This window comes from Euleptes europaea, chromosome 5 (genome assembly GCF_029931775.1).
Source record: "Euleptes europaea isolate rEulEur1 chromosome 5, rEulEur1.hap1, whole genome shotgun sequence".
NCBI lineage: Eukaryota > Metazoa > Chordata > Lepidosauria > Squamata > Sphaerodactylidae > Euleptes > Euleptes europaea.
Genome location: NC_079316.1, coordinates 102,391,618 through 102,408,330, shown reverse-complemented (window position 1 = coordinate 102,408,330; position 16,713 = coordinate 102,391,618). Strand labels below are relative to the sequence as shown.

Genomic DNA, 16,713 nt, shown 5'->3' with positions numbered 1-16,713 from the left:
CCTAGCAACCATGGACATCCTTGGTGGTCTCCCAGCCAAGTAATAATCAGGGCTGATCCTGCTTAGTTTCCGAGATCTGATGAGATCAGGCTAGCCTGGGGCTATCCAGGTCAGGGCAGTAATACTATACTGTTTTCATTTCTTTTTTAGATAAGAGGATTGTGCTATTTGGGTGCAAGGGGAAGGGTTGGGGGGGGGGGCTTCTGTGTGAGGAAGGTTGGGTGAGGGGCAATTTGAAGCGCCAGAGGGATCCAGGGGTGCTTGGAAGGCAAAACAGCCTTGGATCGCCAGACCCCTACTCATGAGATGCAAAGGAGGCGCCGATCCAGAGAAGAATCCTTTTATACTGAGAAGTTGGAAGCCGTGGCTCAGTGGTAGAGCATCTGCTTGGCATGCAGAAGGTCCCAGGTTCAATCCCCAGTTAAAGGGACCAGGCAAGTAGGTGATGTGAAAGACCTCTGCCTGAGACCTTGGAGAGCCGCTGCCGGTCTGAGTAGACAATAATGATTTTGATGGACCAAGGGTCTGACTCAGTATAAGGCAGCTTCGTGTGTTCGTGTGTGCGTTTAAGAGAGTGAGCAAGCAGATGCAAAGGAGAGCAGAGCGTTTTTAGTTCTTGCACAGACCAGCGGGTCTCAGCAGGGACGGTACCTCTCACCACCTGCCAAAGTTCTCTCTTCCATATAGCTAATGTCAGCGCAAAAAAGGTAATTTTGCCCAAATCAGAAAATGCAAAATGAGAAAAGCTGCGGACTCATTGTGCAGTGACACAGCAACAGCATTTTGGCTAAGGAGGGGAAAAGATAAATCCCGCTCATAGTTCTGATCCTTTTTCACATTCAGATGGTCAGGCCACAACACTGAGTCTAGAACTGGAATTTCACAGAGAGGAATGCTTTGTCTGTAAAGCCGTTGAACTGCAATTTGCTGCAAAAAAGCCTCGAAAGCACTGTCAAGAATTTTCTGGACGCACTCATGAATAGGGGACGGCTTCCCCTTTAAAGGGATGCCCGTTATTTGTTACATAACCAGCTTACAGAGTTCTGTTTGCTGCCCATTTGACGCAATTGTGAACAGAAACCCTGAAAATGACTAGGCCAAGAGATAAACAGAACTATGATACTTCTGGCTGTTTCCACGTGATTTTGCTGGGAGACCCAATGATGGATCTTTTATCATGGCCTCAATTTCTACAGGCTATTGGAGTATTCTCCAATTTGGAAATCAGTTTGGAAATCAGAACCTTGCACTGGCTGCATGTGCCCTGCCAATCACTGCTCCGCCCCTTCTTGGAAATTAATCACAGATACATGCAGTAGAAGAAGAAGAGTTGGGTCTTATATGCCAACTTCCTCTTCCACTTAAGGGAGACTCAAACTGGCTTACAATCACCTTCCCTTCCCCTCCCCACAACCGACACCCTGTGAGGTAGGTGGGGCTGAGAGAGCTCAAAGAGAGCTGTGACTAGCCCAAGGTCACCCAGCTTGCTTCATGTGGAGGAGAGGGGAAACCAACCCGGTTCACCGGATTAGCGTCCGCTGCTCATGTGGAGGAGTGGGGAATCAAACCCGGTTCTCCAGGTTAGAGTCCATTGCTCCATACCACCACTCCAAATCACGCTGGCTCTCTAAATGGTTTTGGGAGGGCAGTCATGTTGGTCTGCAGCAGTAGATTCGAGTCCAGTAGCACCTTAAAGGCCAACAAGATTGTCAGGGTATAAGCTTTCGAGAGTCAAACTCCCTTCATCAGATATCTGACAAAGGGAGCTTTGGCTCTGGAAACGTATACCCTGAAAACCTTGTTGGCCTCTAAGGTGTTACTGGACTCGAATCTAGCTCTTATGCAGTAAAATGGTTCTCGAGCAGCTTTAAAATACTGTAAGAACTTCCTGCTCTATATGCTCTGAGAGGGTTCACCTATACTGGAAGCCAGAAGAAGATGGTTCACTGCTTTTTCTCAGAATCCAAGTTAGGGGGTGGCACCTGACCCAGTCAGTAATCACTGAATCAGAACTACCACCACTGCCTTACCCAATCACAGAACTACTGGAAATTTGTAAGGTTATACAAGAACTACTGCTGCAAGGAGAAGAATACATTTCCTGTTTAGACTTATTTATTAATTATTTACATTTCTATCACGCCATCCCTGGCCATAACTAAAATCTCTCTCTTTTTTTAAATAAGAAATGGGAAACCCTAGATTTCTCAAGAATGTTCTTCAGTTATACAACATACTTGTTTACAGAAAGCAAATATGTTAGTTCCAAGTCCAGCAGCCATTAAACCTCAGAAGTTATAAACCACATCAATGAAGGAACAATAAAACACATTTTTTAAAATTAACATAGCATACATAAGTTGTTCCCCTAAATGTAGGCTGTATGTCTATGAACTGATGCCAAATTTTGCCACCACCAATTAAAAAAATGATTTACATATCTGCACTAAACATTAAAAGAGTAATCTTAGATTATATATCCCATCTAATCAATTCAACAGAAGTGCTCTCTTAAAGTTTCATAACGATGAAATGGCAAGGTACAGGACAGTGCTGCATTGTTGGCCATGCTCCCACACTTTCTAATATAACTTTCCCCCTCAAAAAACAAACTAACAAAAAACACACCAGCCTGACAGTGACGGAGCATGGTCTGGTAGGCACAGAATGTAGACAGGATTTAGCCGAATGAAATATTTTTATCTAATATTTTGTGTGGCTTGATGTGAATTCTTAACCTCAATTTTGGGTCTTGCCAGATGGGCAATTGCTCACAGTCTGATGCAAAATGAACAATGCTTCCAGATGTGTTTCTATAATTTTATTTATGACCACTGAAGAAGGCCTACTCAGGCCAAAACACATCTGATCATTTACATTGTTATATCAACTGTGCATAGGAATTTTATAACCGATATTCATATATGTTGCCTGTATCCCAGGCCCTGTGTTTTTAATGATTTTACTGTGTACACCTTAAAATAAATGTAATTATTCTGTTATATTGTTTAGTCTGTAGCTCAACCTTTTAAGCTTTGTCTACTCATTTGGTTTTTTCCCCTTTTGGTTGTTCTATCAACAGCATTTAGCACCACCACCCCGCAAACAGTCTGCCTTGGAAACGTCGGGATGTGACGTTACCCATGGGTCAGGAATGATCCGGTGCTTGCACAGGGGACCTTTACCTTTACCTTAATGACTGACTACTGAGAAATGGAGTGACTGAGGAGAATGGGGAAACTGGCCCACTCAAGCTCCTAAGAGACTATTTATTTACATCATTTATGCTCCACCTTTTTCACCAGCAAGGATCCAAAGTGGCTTTCTCCTCTCCTCCTAACTACAACCCTATGAGGTAGGTTAGGCTGAGACTGTGTGACTGGCCCAAGGTCAGCCAGCAAGCTCCATGGCAGAGTGGAGATTCAAACCTGACCCTAGTCCCAGATCCTAATCCAAGACTCTAATCACTACACCATGATGGAAGTATTCCAGAGGGGTTGTTCTTTTGGGTTAGGAGCACATTTCCTAATGATTTAGTCTCACCGGGATTCTTTCAGGACCCCAAAGTTGTTTGGACTAACAGAAAAGTTGATGGCACCAGGCCAAACATGAGGACGGTGAAATAAGGGTTTCTTTATTCTCAAGGGACTCCCTAAATATGTGGGGGGGAAATAACTTTGTTAAAAAAAACTGACAAAAGGAGATCACCCCACCCCCAGCCTAAACGCTTCTGAAGGAAGACATTTTAAGAAATCGTTGAAGTCCTGGCAGTGATAAAAGAGAGGGAGGGAGACTGAGAAGCAGGCAATATGGAGTTAGAAAAAACTACAGCAAACTACAGAACTTCGTAAAAGAAGATTTCAGACTGAACTACAGACAAATTTCTAAGAGCAAAGCAGAAAATAAAGCAACATTTAAAAAGGCATAAGTCGATGAGAAATAAAAAAGTGATCATGGGGACACTGCAGGAGAGGGGTGGGATATCAAACGAACAAATGAACAAACAAATCAAATATACCTTTACAGGCTAAAAAGCCCCAAGTCCTTCAGAGTGCCATTCATCACCCATTTTAATTTAGGCAGTTTTGAGACCTGTGTCAACATCCAAACATTTCAGGAGACATCGCAGGGCATCATTAGCTGCCATAACTTTGCAAAAGCCATCGAAGCATTTCCTTGAAAATATTCACCAGTATTAACAGTGCAGTGAGCCAGTGGGGTGTAGTGGTTAAGAACGAAGGCCTCTAATCTGGAGAACCGGGTTCAATTCCCTACTCCTCCAACATGAGCAACGGATTCTTATCTGTAGAGACGGGGTTTGGTTTCCCCACTCCTCCACATGAAGCCTGCTGGGTGACCTTGGGATAGTCGAAGTTCTCTCTGAACTCTCTCAGCCCCACCTATCTCACAAAGTGTCTGTTGTGGGGAGAAGGACAGTGACTGTTAGCTGGTTTGAGACTCCTTCAAGGTAGAGAAATTCAGTGTATAAAACTAACTCTTTTTCTTAATTTTGTATCATGGGAGACAATTTTAAAATATGGAGTATATTACTTTTGAATTCAGGGACCATTATATCACAACATACATACCCTAACAAATAGTCTGTACTAGTCTAAACAAAGAAGTACTGATTTTGACTGATGGAGGGGGCAAGGAAGAATGTAATAAGAAATGCAGCAAAACCTTTTTTTTTTAAAGATGGTTTTCAAAAACCTCTATAGCTACTGATTCTTTAAATATTTACCTTCAAATCACGGGAATTGGTGAATTTCTTGAGCAATGACGTCTGGATAAGTTCCCATCGGCTGCCAGCAGTCCTGTCACCATTCTTCAGAAAGAACAAGAAACAAAATGTTTACAGACATAAGATTAGGTGGACTCCGTTAAGAAAATTATCTTGACCTTTGTAACCAAAAAGAGTGCAAACTCAAAACACAGTCACTAAGTATTCCTAACAATCAACCTTGGCAAGAGAGAGAGGCGTAGAGCCCAGAGCAGCGCGGTCTGTCAGGTTTAACTGAATATGTGTTTGGAGAATAGGGATAAGAATCAGTAAGACTTCTAAGGAAGCAGCTAAGATTCAACTATGAAATTTAAAGTGACAGACTTCTGAAGAAGCAACAGTGAAACAAGGAAAAATCGCGAAACCTTGTCATCTGATTAATGTTATTTGTTTATAAGTTCATTATTTATGTTATAATTTCTGTATAATAGTTCATGAATGGAACGGTATACCATTAATGAATACATATAAAACAGTTTCATGTTTGAATAGTGGTACTTTTTTTCTAGTATTGATTCTCCAGCACAAAGCCTCATGCCAGCGTCAAGAGGCGGAGTTCCAGGGGGGGGGAGCTGACTTTAATCAGTTCCTTAACCCCTTTCAACCTGGGAACGCCCCTTTTTGCAGGCGCCGAGTTACACCTGCCAAAAAACAGGCGAAGCCCCGTGAAACTCTATGGAGGACTTTCACGGGGCCTGAGGGGTTTTTATTTTATTTTCGCTTCTGTGCTGCTGCAAGCCGCTCAGGAGACGGAGCAGCTACGCTATCCCTGAGCACGTCATAAGTACCTCCCCCACCCCGGTTAGGATTGGGCTGTCCACGCTTAACATCAACAAACATTTGGCTCACCTCATCTTCCACAGGATACAAATTTTGTTCTGAACAAGGCATTTTGACGTGTTTATTGTCCCACAAATCTTTATAATGTGTTGGAAAAGGCTTAGGCACTTCTCCTTCCTTCAAAAGATCTACCTGCAACAAAAGACAGGTAATGAGTGCTGCGTTAGACAACACTTGCTAAACCTTACGTAAAGAAAATTTTGAAAAACCAAGTTACTTCTGGTCTTAGATTTTTTATTTTGCAAATTCTATATCCTTCAAAAAAAAAAAAGCAGTAACTATACATAGTGTTAATGGTGCCTGTTTGTAAAGATTTCAATTGGACTTATTCACCATTCATGCTTGCCTGCATTTCAGTATCTTCTATTCTGCTTTGTGTTATTGCAATTCAAGAGGAAAGGCAACTCAAGTGTCACAAATGTATGTAAACACTTCCCAGAGGTGAAAATGAAGTGGGATCAGACAATAAAAATGTATGTTTTCCACCAGTCAACACTACTAGCCTAAGCAATCTTCTTTAGTTCAGGAGGGCTCCAACCAAATGTTTTGGCTGCACACATCCCCTTCATCAGTAGACAGAAGGAAAACCTTTGCTCTTTGCCCTCCCGGCACCACCCCTGATCATCTCCCCCACCTGTCTCTGTCTTGGTTTCAATGCTGATGGTGGCCTGAATGCAGTGGAGAAGGTGAGTCCCGCCACCACCACATTCCTTGCAGAACATAGTTAAATTGTGGAACTCCCTGTGCCAACTGGACATGTTCATGGAGAAGAGGGCTGTTCATGGCTACTGGTAAGATGCATACCTATTCTCTCCAGGATCAGAGGAGCATGCCTAATATATTAGGTGCTGTGGAATGCAGGCAGGACAATGCTGCTGCAGTCATGTTGTTTGTGGGCTTCCTAGAAGCACCTGGTTGGCCCCTGTGTGGACAGACTGCTGGACTTGATGGACCTTGGTCTGATCCAGCAAGGCTTTTCTTATGTTTTCTTAAGTTAACACGTGAGCCAAGGTCTGCCCCCTTATGAGTCAGGCTGCTCCTGCCATGCTTGGCAAGCCCAGTTAGGGAGAGGACAGGTCTTATTATGTCACCCTTGTTCTTCCCGTCTCCGATTCTGCTCCATTGCAGCACGCAGCAGGCACTTGCTGAGCATCCTTGGCTGCACCCTTCTGGCCTTATGAAGCTGGCTTGGCCAGGACTTCCTGGCACCAGGGGAAGGGAAGGGCCTCCCACGCAAGAGGGGCAACTAGCCTGGCTGTTGCCCCCTCCCCCTACGTTCCAAGAGTTGGCACCAAAAACCTGAGCAGAAGAAGAAGAGGATTTGGTTTTTATATGCCAACTTTCTCTACCAGTTAAGTTAGAATCAGACCGGCTTACAGTCACCTTCGCTTCCCCAAGTTGAAGAGACAGAAAGCAAAATAGCTGTGCATTGTGAGCCAATGCGCATCTTAAACACCCAGTGCTGTTTTCTTTGCTTTGTACATCTCTTGCCTTGAAAACCCTCTGGGCTTGCCATAAGTCGGCTGCAACTTGAGGGCACTTTCCACCACCAAGAAAAGCCATTGTAAGGGATAGGGGGGTTAACAGCTAAGAAATGGGGATGGGGAAAAAATGAGAGATGCTAAATGCTTTTCCCTGCCTCTGGTTCCCTGCTGAAAATTCTAATTCCCCAAGGACTATTCTTCTGAACTCTAGGGCCTGTCTATCACACACAATCTGTTCCCAACTGGTGGTGATTCAAAAGATGAATACAGCTAAAACTTCAGATTTAATTTGAAAAATCCATATCCCCGCAATTTACCAACTCCCCTTCCCCCCCAACTCTGGTTTTCCACATATTCAAACAACCTGACTTTCATACTCTGATTGTCACTGTGTGGCTGGCTGACGGTCTCAAGTGGGGAAGACGAGCCCCGCACATCGGCATTCTCCTCATCTCTTCAATAGGTGTCCCAAACCATTTTCTATTGGTTGGAAGTGGAGGTGGGGTATATCTTGCAATCTTTCTTCCCGGCCTATGAGGCTTTACTTCACACGACTCATTCCTGTTATTAAACATGGAAGTAGAATTAATACCTTAAGCATACACTTTCCTGACCAGCTGGAGAAAGTTTCAGTGACAAATTTGTCTCTGCCATTTCCTTTGTGCATCACACCCGAAAGTAGCAATGCAATTCAACGCCATCCTTAAACTCCACTAACGCAAGCCGTTTTCCCTCCTCAAATTTCACAGTGTGGAACAATTAGACAGAGGATCTGGATACGTCACTCTCAAAGCCAGCTATACTCTGCTGCCCTATAACGTACCTCATCATTTAAGAAGAGGAACCAATATTCTCCCCAGTGTCATGCACTTATTACTTAAAGCTGATTCACAAATGAATGCACATTACTCAACAATGCATCATGCGATGTCACACGGCACAACAATTCAAAGAGGCACTTGTGAATGACCTTTCAGGGACTGGGTGTGAGGCAATCACCGGGCGATATAAAAACTCTGCCTGCGGCATCTGATCTATGGTGGCTCTTTCACACAGCTTCACCATTACTTGATGTGGAATGGAAGTGCCTGTGCTGGGTATGAGGAGCCCCGCATGCTGGATTCCTCTGAGCATATATTTAGTGTTCTAAAACAGTGCCCAGGCAATCAACTCAAGGAAGTACCTTCAGCAGACTTTTGTGATCAGAGAAGTATATTCAAAAGAAGTTAATCTTCTAGGTTTGACATCTCAAAGTTGCTACGGGATTGATATACATTGTGAATTAGTGGTGGTGGAAAGTGCCATCAAGGGGCAGCCAACCCCACGGGGTTTCTAAGGCAAGAGACGAACAGAGGTGGTTTGCCACTGCCTGCCTCTGTGTAGCAACCCTGGACTTCCTTGGTGGTCTCCCGTCCCAGCTTAGCTTTCGAGATCTGGTGAGATGGGACTAACGCGGCCCATCCAGATCAGGGCACATACTAGGTTTCTATCTTCCCCTATTCTGGAAGGTGCAGTTACACTTAGGAGTTCACAGCACCCCATCCTGACTTGGCCAAAAATATGCCAACAGAAAAGCCATCTGGTCCATGCATCACTCAGTTTACAAAACAGCACATCTTAATGCCACAATAAACACGCAGCATCTTTTTTCCATTAATGTCCCTCTACAGTCACAAATCATAAATGTGCTTAACTGTACAGACAATTCCAAAATACTAGCGGCAATGCCAATGGAATAAAAATAGAGAAAGGAGTAAAAGGAGGGCGGGGGGGGGGGGAGAATTACCTTTTTTCCTCTGTCCTGGGAACCCTTGCAAAGTGTGCAGTGATTTTAGAGTCCTTCCTCCCGCAGTGTTTGGCACCTCTGCATTCTGACGACGCAACTGGTGAGACACCGTATGCCTCGGAGCGCGTTTCAACCTCTTTGGCTGGATTGTCCACCCCTTCCAAATTAAGACTAAATCGAGCACCTTCACTTCTCCGGGACGCAAACGGAGGCTTCCTTACATCCAAGTCAGCCTCTGCCCTTTGAAAACGTGAGGATCTGTTTAGCACTTTTGATCCGTCGATGTCTTCCTGGTCCTCAAGAAGCGGACTCGTTTCCTCGTCAGCCTCCGAGCCCTGACAGCTGTTTTTGGAATTATCTACATCCATCGGCGATTCGGCTTCGCTCTCTCTCTCGAAAGAGGGAGACTCCCCCATGCACCCTCGATCTCCATGTTGTGCATCATGCAAATCTGAGGAAGACGCATCACAGCCTGCATCTGAAAGGGGGCTCTCGGGAACTACATCTACCCCATCCAGCTCAGCAGTTATGCAAGTAAGATGCTCCGAGCCGCAGTTCTGAAATGGTTGTGGATTTTGCATCACCCCTTGTCTATCCACACTGCCATCTTTCAGGGGCTCTTTTTCATTGGCTGCCTTCGCAGGGCTGCCCAGTGAAAACTTCCTATGAGTGCAGTTCTCCTGGTTTTCGTTGCCTCCCCAACAAAGCTGGCTACCGACTCTGTGTGTTTGATTAACATTGGCATTCTTCAACTGGTCTCCAGTCTGGCCTCCTTTCATAGATTCTGTTTCTGGATGTGGGTCCCTACACGTTTCCTCCACTTCCCATTTATGGAGGGTGCCCGCTTGAGTCAAGGCCACAGGCCTGGGGCTCACTTCTGCAGATAATCTTGAAGAACCCCGATGAAGAACATCCTCGACCTTTTTCACATCATGTTCAAAAACATTCTCTTTTTTTTCTGATGCCATTTTGGGCTCTGCTTCTGCACTGCTAGTTTTATTTTGTAGGCTGTGGAGGAATAAAGGTGACAACAGTGATTGAAAATGAGATTTTTGTACCATCAGTACCAGAGCTTGAAAAAAGGTTCATGTCTTCCTGTAAATTAATTTTGACATTAAGCTAATTTAAAAATTGCAACAAATGTGTAGCATTTTTAATTAAAATTAAAACAACAACTTTCACACCAACTAGTACAACAAACACAGACTTATAATTTTCCACAGATTTTATCTGAATATGATTAGTAAGTCAAGACCAAATGGTCTTCAAATCATCAAAATTTTGACCCTTCTGAAGGGACGTAAGCTTTATCATTAAACAAATTTCATTTATTTTATCCACCAAGTCTTAGATTTTTGGGATTTCCTTCAACTTCCAACATCTCACAAACACCAATCTTGCTGCTGTAATCAGATTCAACAAAATAGACTGTAATTTGGGGGGGGTCATAGAAACATGATTTAGTAGCACAGTTTCCGGGGTATTTATAATTTCTCCATCTAAGCCAAAACTTAACAGAACTGTTATCTTATTCCAATACGCAACTGCTGCCCTAGGGCAAAGCTATCCCATGTGAATTAAATATGCTGATAAATTTGTAGCATTGTTTTTGACTTCAAGCTTTTAATTCTAGGCTCTGTGACTTTCCTGGCTAATGCAACATACCTCCCACTATCCCATTATCCCTATTTGAAAAAGTGCTTCTAAATCATGATCTCCTAACGGAAAGTGTCATCAAGTCGCAGTTAACTTCTGGTTTGCCATTGCCTGCCTCTGTGCAGCAACCCTAGACTCCCTTCAATAAACCAGCCTCTTCATGCTTTTGAATTTTCATAGACCACTCCTGCACCCAAAATTGCACACTTCTAGTCACAAGGATGTTAAACAGGACCCTGTCAAAGAAATTATACTTCCCTAGCAATTACACTGGCTCCGAATTTGTTTCCGGGCCAATTCAAAGGGCCAATGCTATCACTTACAATGCAAAAAGAGTATCAGACATAACATGTCAAACAGGGTACATGTTAGAATTACAGAAGTAGTAAACAATGCAGTAAAAACAGAATACACACAATAAACAGTCAATGCATATAATTCCAAACTACAGTCCTACTCTCTTTATAAAATCACCTTCCTAAAACCATTCCATTATATTATAGTCCTGTTACCTTTAGAGAACTGCTCTCCTGAACAACTCTCTTTCATATATCTCACAGAATGACAAAAGTATGGGAGCCTTTCTGACCTCTACAGGCAGGCCATTTCACAAGGTGGGGGCCAAAACAGAAAACACATGAGTATGATCGGCTATTAATTGTAGTCTTGTCACAACGCTAATTAGAAGTGTCTTGCTATTTGACAGCATTGCAGTACACAGTGTAAGACCCTTTGATTATCAGTGAGAAAGGTGGGCTATCAATAAATGAGCAGAGTACATCAACCTATCCCAAACTTGAGAACTTCTGGGGCTGGCCATCCCCACATGCTGACCTAGCATGAGCACATGAGAGAGGGTCTTCTCCACTCTGCCCCTAAGCTTTGGAACTCGCTCCCCCTGAAGACCCAGCTGGCCTCTTTGAAGTTGGCCTTTTGGAAATCTGCAGGTGCCATTCTTTTCCAGTTAGACTGTGGAGATGGCTGAATCCCCAAGCAAGTTACTTTATGTTCCTGCGTTATTTTGCAATTCTACTGGTTTTTAAAAAAACTGAAGAAGGGAGCGTTGACTATCAAAAGCTTATACCCTGAAAATCTTTTTGGTCTCTAAGGTAATACTGGATTTTAATCTGACTCTTCTACTGCAGACCAGCACAGCTGCCCTTCTGAAACTGCCTTTTAAAAAAGTGTAACTGCATATTGTCACTGCTGATTTAAGTTTAATTTCTGGTGGGGCTTCTGTTGCTTTTCTGCTCTTTTAGTTTTTTGCTATTATTAAAATCGTTTATTAGGGCGATTACACAATGCAGTGCTTATTGCTTTAGTGTTTTTTTAATTTTTATCCTGTTGGCCACACTGCATCCTGTTGCATAAAGGCAGGATATAAATCTTCAAATAAATAAAATAAATAAAAATTAAAGTAATCATTCAGAGCAGAATCTCCATGCAAGCTCCAGGGAGATGAATCAAAGTGTGACAGTGGTTGATGGAGCAAACAAGCTTCACCACCATCCCATCCTTTATGGTGCTGCTAAGATGCTGGAGTGCCCCGTGGCGCAGAGTGGTAAGATGCAGTACTGCAGTCGAAGCTCTGCTCACAACCTGAGTTCAATCCCGACGGATATCTATTTCAGGTAGCCGGCTCACGGTTGACTCTGCCTTCCATCCTTCCGAAGTCAGAAAAACGAGTACCCAGCTTGCTGGGGGTAAAGGGAAGATGACTGGGGAAGGCAATGGAAAACCACCCCATAAACATAGTCTGCCTACTAAACGTCGGGGTGGGACATCATCCCATGGGTCAGTAATGACCTGGTTCTTGCACAGGGGACTACCTTTACCTTTAAGATGCTGGTGGTTTGGTGAAGATTTCTCATTATGTGACCACCTAAAAAAAAGGTAAAGGCCCCCTGTGCAAGCACCGGGTCATTCCTGACCCATGGGGTGACGTCACATCCCGATATTTACTAGGCAGACTTTGTTTACGGGGTGGTTTGCCAGTGCCTTCCCCAGTCATCTTCTCTTTACCCCCAGCAAGCTGGGTACTCATTTTACCGATCTCAGAAAGATGGAAGGCTGAGTCAACCTTAAGCCGGCTACCTGAAACCAACTTCTGTTGGGATCGAACTCAGGTCGTGAGCAGAGCTTGGACTGCAGTACTGCAGCTTACCACTCTGCACCCCGGGGCTCTCATGTGACCACCTGATGCCCACTAAATGCTACTTGAAACATTAGATATACTAAAATTGCTCAATCGACTCCATTATGGTTGACTGCATTTGCACTGATTTAGCATATTCCTATTCTATTCTTCAGTTTTAAAAGAAAGTTACTTATAAAACCAAGATGAAAACAGATTGTCTATAACCAGTTACCATTTAATACAATTCTGTCTCTGTAACACGCAACTGCCTTGACCTGGATAGCCCCAGGCTAGCCTCATCAGATCTCAGAAGCTAAGCAGGATTGGCCCTGGCTAGTATTTGGAAGCGAGACCTCCATGGAATACCAGAGTCGTGACATGGAGGCAGGCAATGGCAAACCATCTCTGTTCGTCTCTTGCCTTGAAACCCCTACATAAGTCAGCTGTGACTTGACGGCAGGGAGAAAAAAGTAACTGGTGGTGGTGGAAGGTGCTGTCAAGTCACAGCCAACTTATGGCGACCCTGTAGGGTTTTCAAGGCAAGAGATGAACAGAGGTGGTTTGCCATTGCCTTCCTCTGCATAGTGACCCTGGTATTCCTTGGTGGTCTCCCATTCCAAGTACTAACCAGGACCGATTCTGCTTAGTTTCCAAGATCTGATAAGATCAGGCTAGTCAGGGCCATCCAGGTTAGGAAATATGTGACTAGTCCTCCTGAAATTTTTTGAAATGAAACTATAGGGATTTCGTCTTCATGATCTGTTCAAAAAAATCTGGCAGTACGATCAAAGTTGGGATCAGGCTGTAGCTTAACATGGTGAACACAAAACTTTTAATATACTAATTGATATTTGTGTAGCCGTTTTGAGTATTCAAAACATTTCCCATACATTGTCTCAATGATCCTCACAGCAATCCTTTGAGAACTGCATACTGCAGATGGGGAGGAGGGGAACAAGAAAACCATGGCTTGCTGAACACAAAGCGAAATCATGGCTGAAATGATATTTGAAACTGGCACTTCGCAGTTCACACCTTAACTGCTTTACCAATTACTTTTGTTAATTCCCTATACCCACAGTTAATCCAGGTTCGGCAGAAAGGAGCTGGACCAAGGAAAGTTATGGATTCCCTGGGATATGCAGGACCCTAAGAAATACTCTTTAAAGTGTTATACGTTCCCTTTCAACAGCTCAGTGTTCCAGTTTTACCTCTTTGAATCCATGGTCTTGGGCCCTTTATTCTCCATCCAAGAGGTAATCCTCCTTTGTTTGTAAACTGGGGGAAAAATCACAACCATATGTTACTACTATGAAGCACGGCCAAAGAATGATATTAAAACCAAATGGGATACAATTATTAATATTCTTTGACACCATATTCCATGCAGACACCAATTTTTCCTTCTATGCCTTAGCTTAGGGCAATATCACACAAAAAGGCAGAGGAAACATTAGATTTGCCACAACATATACGATTCAATACAGAGCTACTGTCAATTGCATCTTCCTAACAAGCATATTCAGATGACATGGTGATAACTGACCAGAGGATTTAAGTAACTAGATTCATAGAGTTGGAAGGGACCACCAGGGTCATCTAGTCCAACCCCCTGCACAATGCAGGAAATTCCAAACTACCCCCACACCCAGAAGATGGCCAAAGTGCACAATCAAAAAAAAGTGTACTGCTGTAACTTTTTCTTTTGAGTAATCTGTGCTTCAGCACACTTTTCTTTAAGCCCAAGCAGATCTAGAACTAAGAAGTCAAATGCTGTTTTCATTAAATGTTAGTTCCTTTACAAAATATAAACTGTTTTAATTAACAATTAAAATTAACTGGCAGAAAATACTTCCAGATAGCTAAAGAGGATAGCACAAACACAGTGCAAACAAAATACGACATTTCTTAAACAACAGAAGGGTTCCTGGCAACAATCTGATACATATTTACTTGGGAGCAAGCTATACGCTAATAAATGGAACTTATTTCCAAGAAACTATGCAGAGGAATGGATCTATTAATTTCACTTTGTAAAACAGGTTTACTCCTCACACCTGAGTGTGCACATTTCTAAAATTGTCAATACTTTCTTCATGCATGTGATGAAGTGATCCCTTCCACACAGAAATTCACACCATAATAAACATATCAGCCTTTAAAGCACTGCTTTTGTTACTGAAATCTTAATGAGCTTTCTGCAGTTATGCATTTTAATGCAATAATATCTACGTCTTTTAAAGCATACGCTTTGCCCTCTCTGAACACATTTATGTTATTACAGTCCCAACAGCTTCACTGAGGTTTCATTAGCACAAGCAAATTCAGAAGCATAACAAGCAGCGTTATGATAGTTATTGATTGGGTCAAATATTGTTGACTGCCCACCTATTATTTGCCCACTGGACATTGTCAAATATGTCATTCAGTCAAGAATGCCCTTGTGCGGATTTCCTTTTAATTGCTATGTGGTGTCTTGCAAGTCAGGAGTATCGTGTCCCTTTATTATTTACATGGGACCATGTAGTTAATACAACATACAGGTATAATTTCCAGTTTCTGATGACAAAAAGTCAGAACTTATTTTGTCACATCCTCACCAATTAAGAAAAATAACAAAATTGTTAGAAAAGAGTTAGCTTTTAATACCCCACTTTTCTCTACCTTTAAGGAGTCTCAAAGCAGCTTACAATTGTTTCCCCCTCCCCACAACAAACACCTTGTGAGGTAGGTGAGGCTGAGAGAACTCGTAGAGAACTGTGACTAGTCCAAGGTCACCCAGCAAGCTTCATGTGGAGGAGTGGGGAATCGAACCTGGTTCTCTAGATTACAGTCTGCTGCTCCTGTGTAGGAGTGAGGAATCAAACCCAGTTCACCAGATTAGAGTCCGCTGCTCATGTGGGGGAGTGGGGAATCAAAGCCGGTTCCCCAGATTACAACCAGTTTACAATCTCCTTCCCTTTCTCTCCCCACAACAGACACCTTGTGAGGTAGGTGAGGCTGAGAGAGCTTGAAGAGAACAGTGACTAGGCCAAGGTCTCCCAGCTGGCTTCATGTGGAGGAGTGGGGAAACCAACCTGGTTCTCCGCATGCACCGTTCATGTGGAGGAGTGGCGCTCTTAACCACTACACCATGCTGCCTGTCAATCTGATGTATGCTCATTCAGAAAGAAGCCCCACTTTACTCAGAGGGAGCTGTTTCCAAGTAGAAGCATGCTTAGGATAAGTAAAAGTTGGGTAAGTTTCTAAGTAAGCATGCTTAAGATTGTAAAACCAGAATGTGGAATTTATGGTAAGCAGCTCGAGAGGACCACAGTCTTTAGGGTTCAGGAAGGAGACGCTTATTCGACTCCAGCAGCTGCTCCTTCCAAGAACTCAGACGAACGTAAAAGGGGGGGGGGTTCACGTACACACACCCCACCTCCAGACGAGACGAGCAGGCCGCTCGAAAGTGCTGCTTTTGCACGAACCTTTGTTCCCCACCGTGACTGCGGGGCTGCCTTTGCTGTGGCTGCTTCTGGGCCCTCGGTCCCTGTTGGGGGAAGGAGGAGGAAGAGGAGACGGCGGCTGCTGCTGTGGCTCTTCCCTATCCCAGGAAGGGGGCTGTCCTTCCTCCGGGCTCCTGCTGCTGCTGCTGGAGGGGGCGGCGGAGGCGAGGAAGGGGTCCAACCGGATTCTTTTCCTGAGGCTTTCACATCCAGGCCCCGCACTCATGCTTGTGAGCAGCCCCGCACGCCAGCCAACCCCACCCCCCCCCGCTTCTCTTCTTTACCTCAGTCTCTTCCCCCCCCCCACGCCCCCCAAGGGCCTGAGAAGGAGCACCGCGAGGGTCACCCCCAGGCGGGAGAAGCAGGACCCGGAGGCGGGCGAGGGGCGGCCCTGAGGAGGAGGAGAAGGGGACGGCGGCGGCTCCCCCTCCACATCCTCCTCCTCGGCCGGGGAAGGCGAACCGGGCTCGGCCCCAACTTTCCCCCACCGCCCCCCCTCAGGCGGCGGCCGTCGCCAGGCGCCTCGTCAGCGTCCCCAC

General features: G+C 44.3%; 1 protein-coding gene across 1 annotated transcript in view; it reads right to left on the bottom strand.

Annotated features, from left to right (window-relative positions):
* Positions 1–16,400, bottom strand: part of PARG (poly(ADP-ribose) glycohydrolase) — a 115,872-nt gene extending 99,472 nt beyond the window's left edge. The window contains exons 1-6 of the mRNA XM_056849875.1: positions 16,157–16,400; positions 13,898–13,964; positions 8,894–9,901; positions 7,485–7,668; positions 5,633–5,755; positions 4,745–4,828 (exon numbers count right to left, since the gene is read on the bottom strand). Of these exons, the coding sequence (XP_056705853.1) occupies positions 4,745–4,828; positions 5,633–5,755; positions 7,485–7,668; positions 8,894–9,901; positions 13,898–13,964; positions 16,157–16,400 (1,710 nt within the window). The remainder of the gene's footprint in view (positions 1–4,744; positions 4,829–5,632; positions 5,756–7,484; positions 7,669–8,893; positions 9,902–13,897; positions 13,965–16,156) is intronic.
* Between the last annotated feature and the right edge of the window lie 313 nt (positions 16,401–16,713).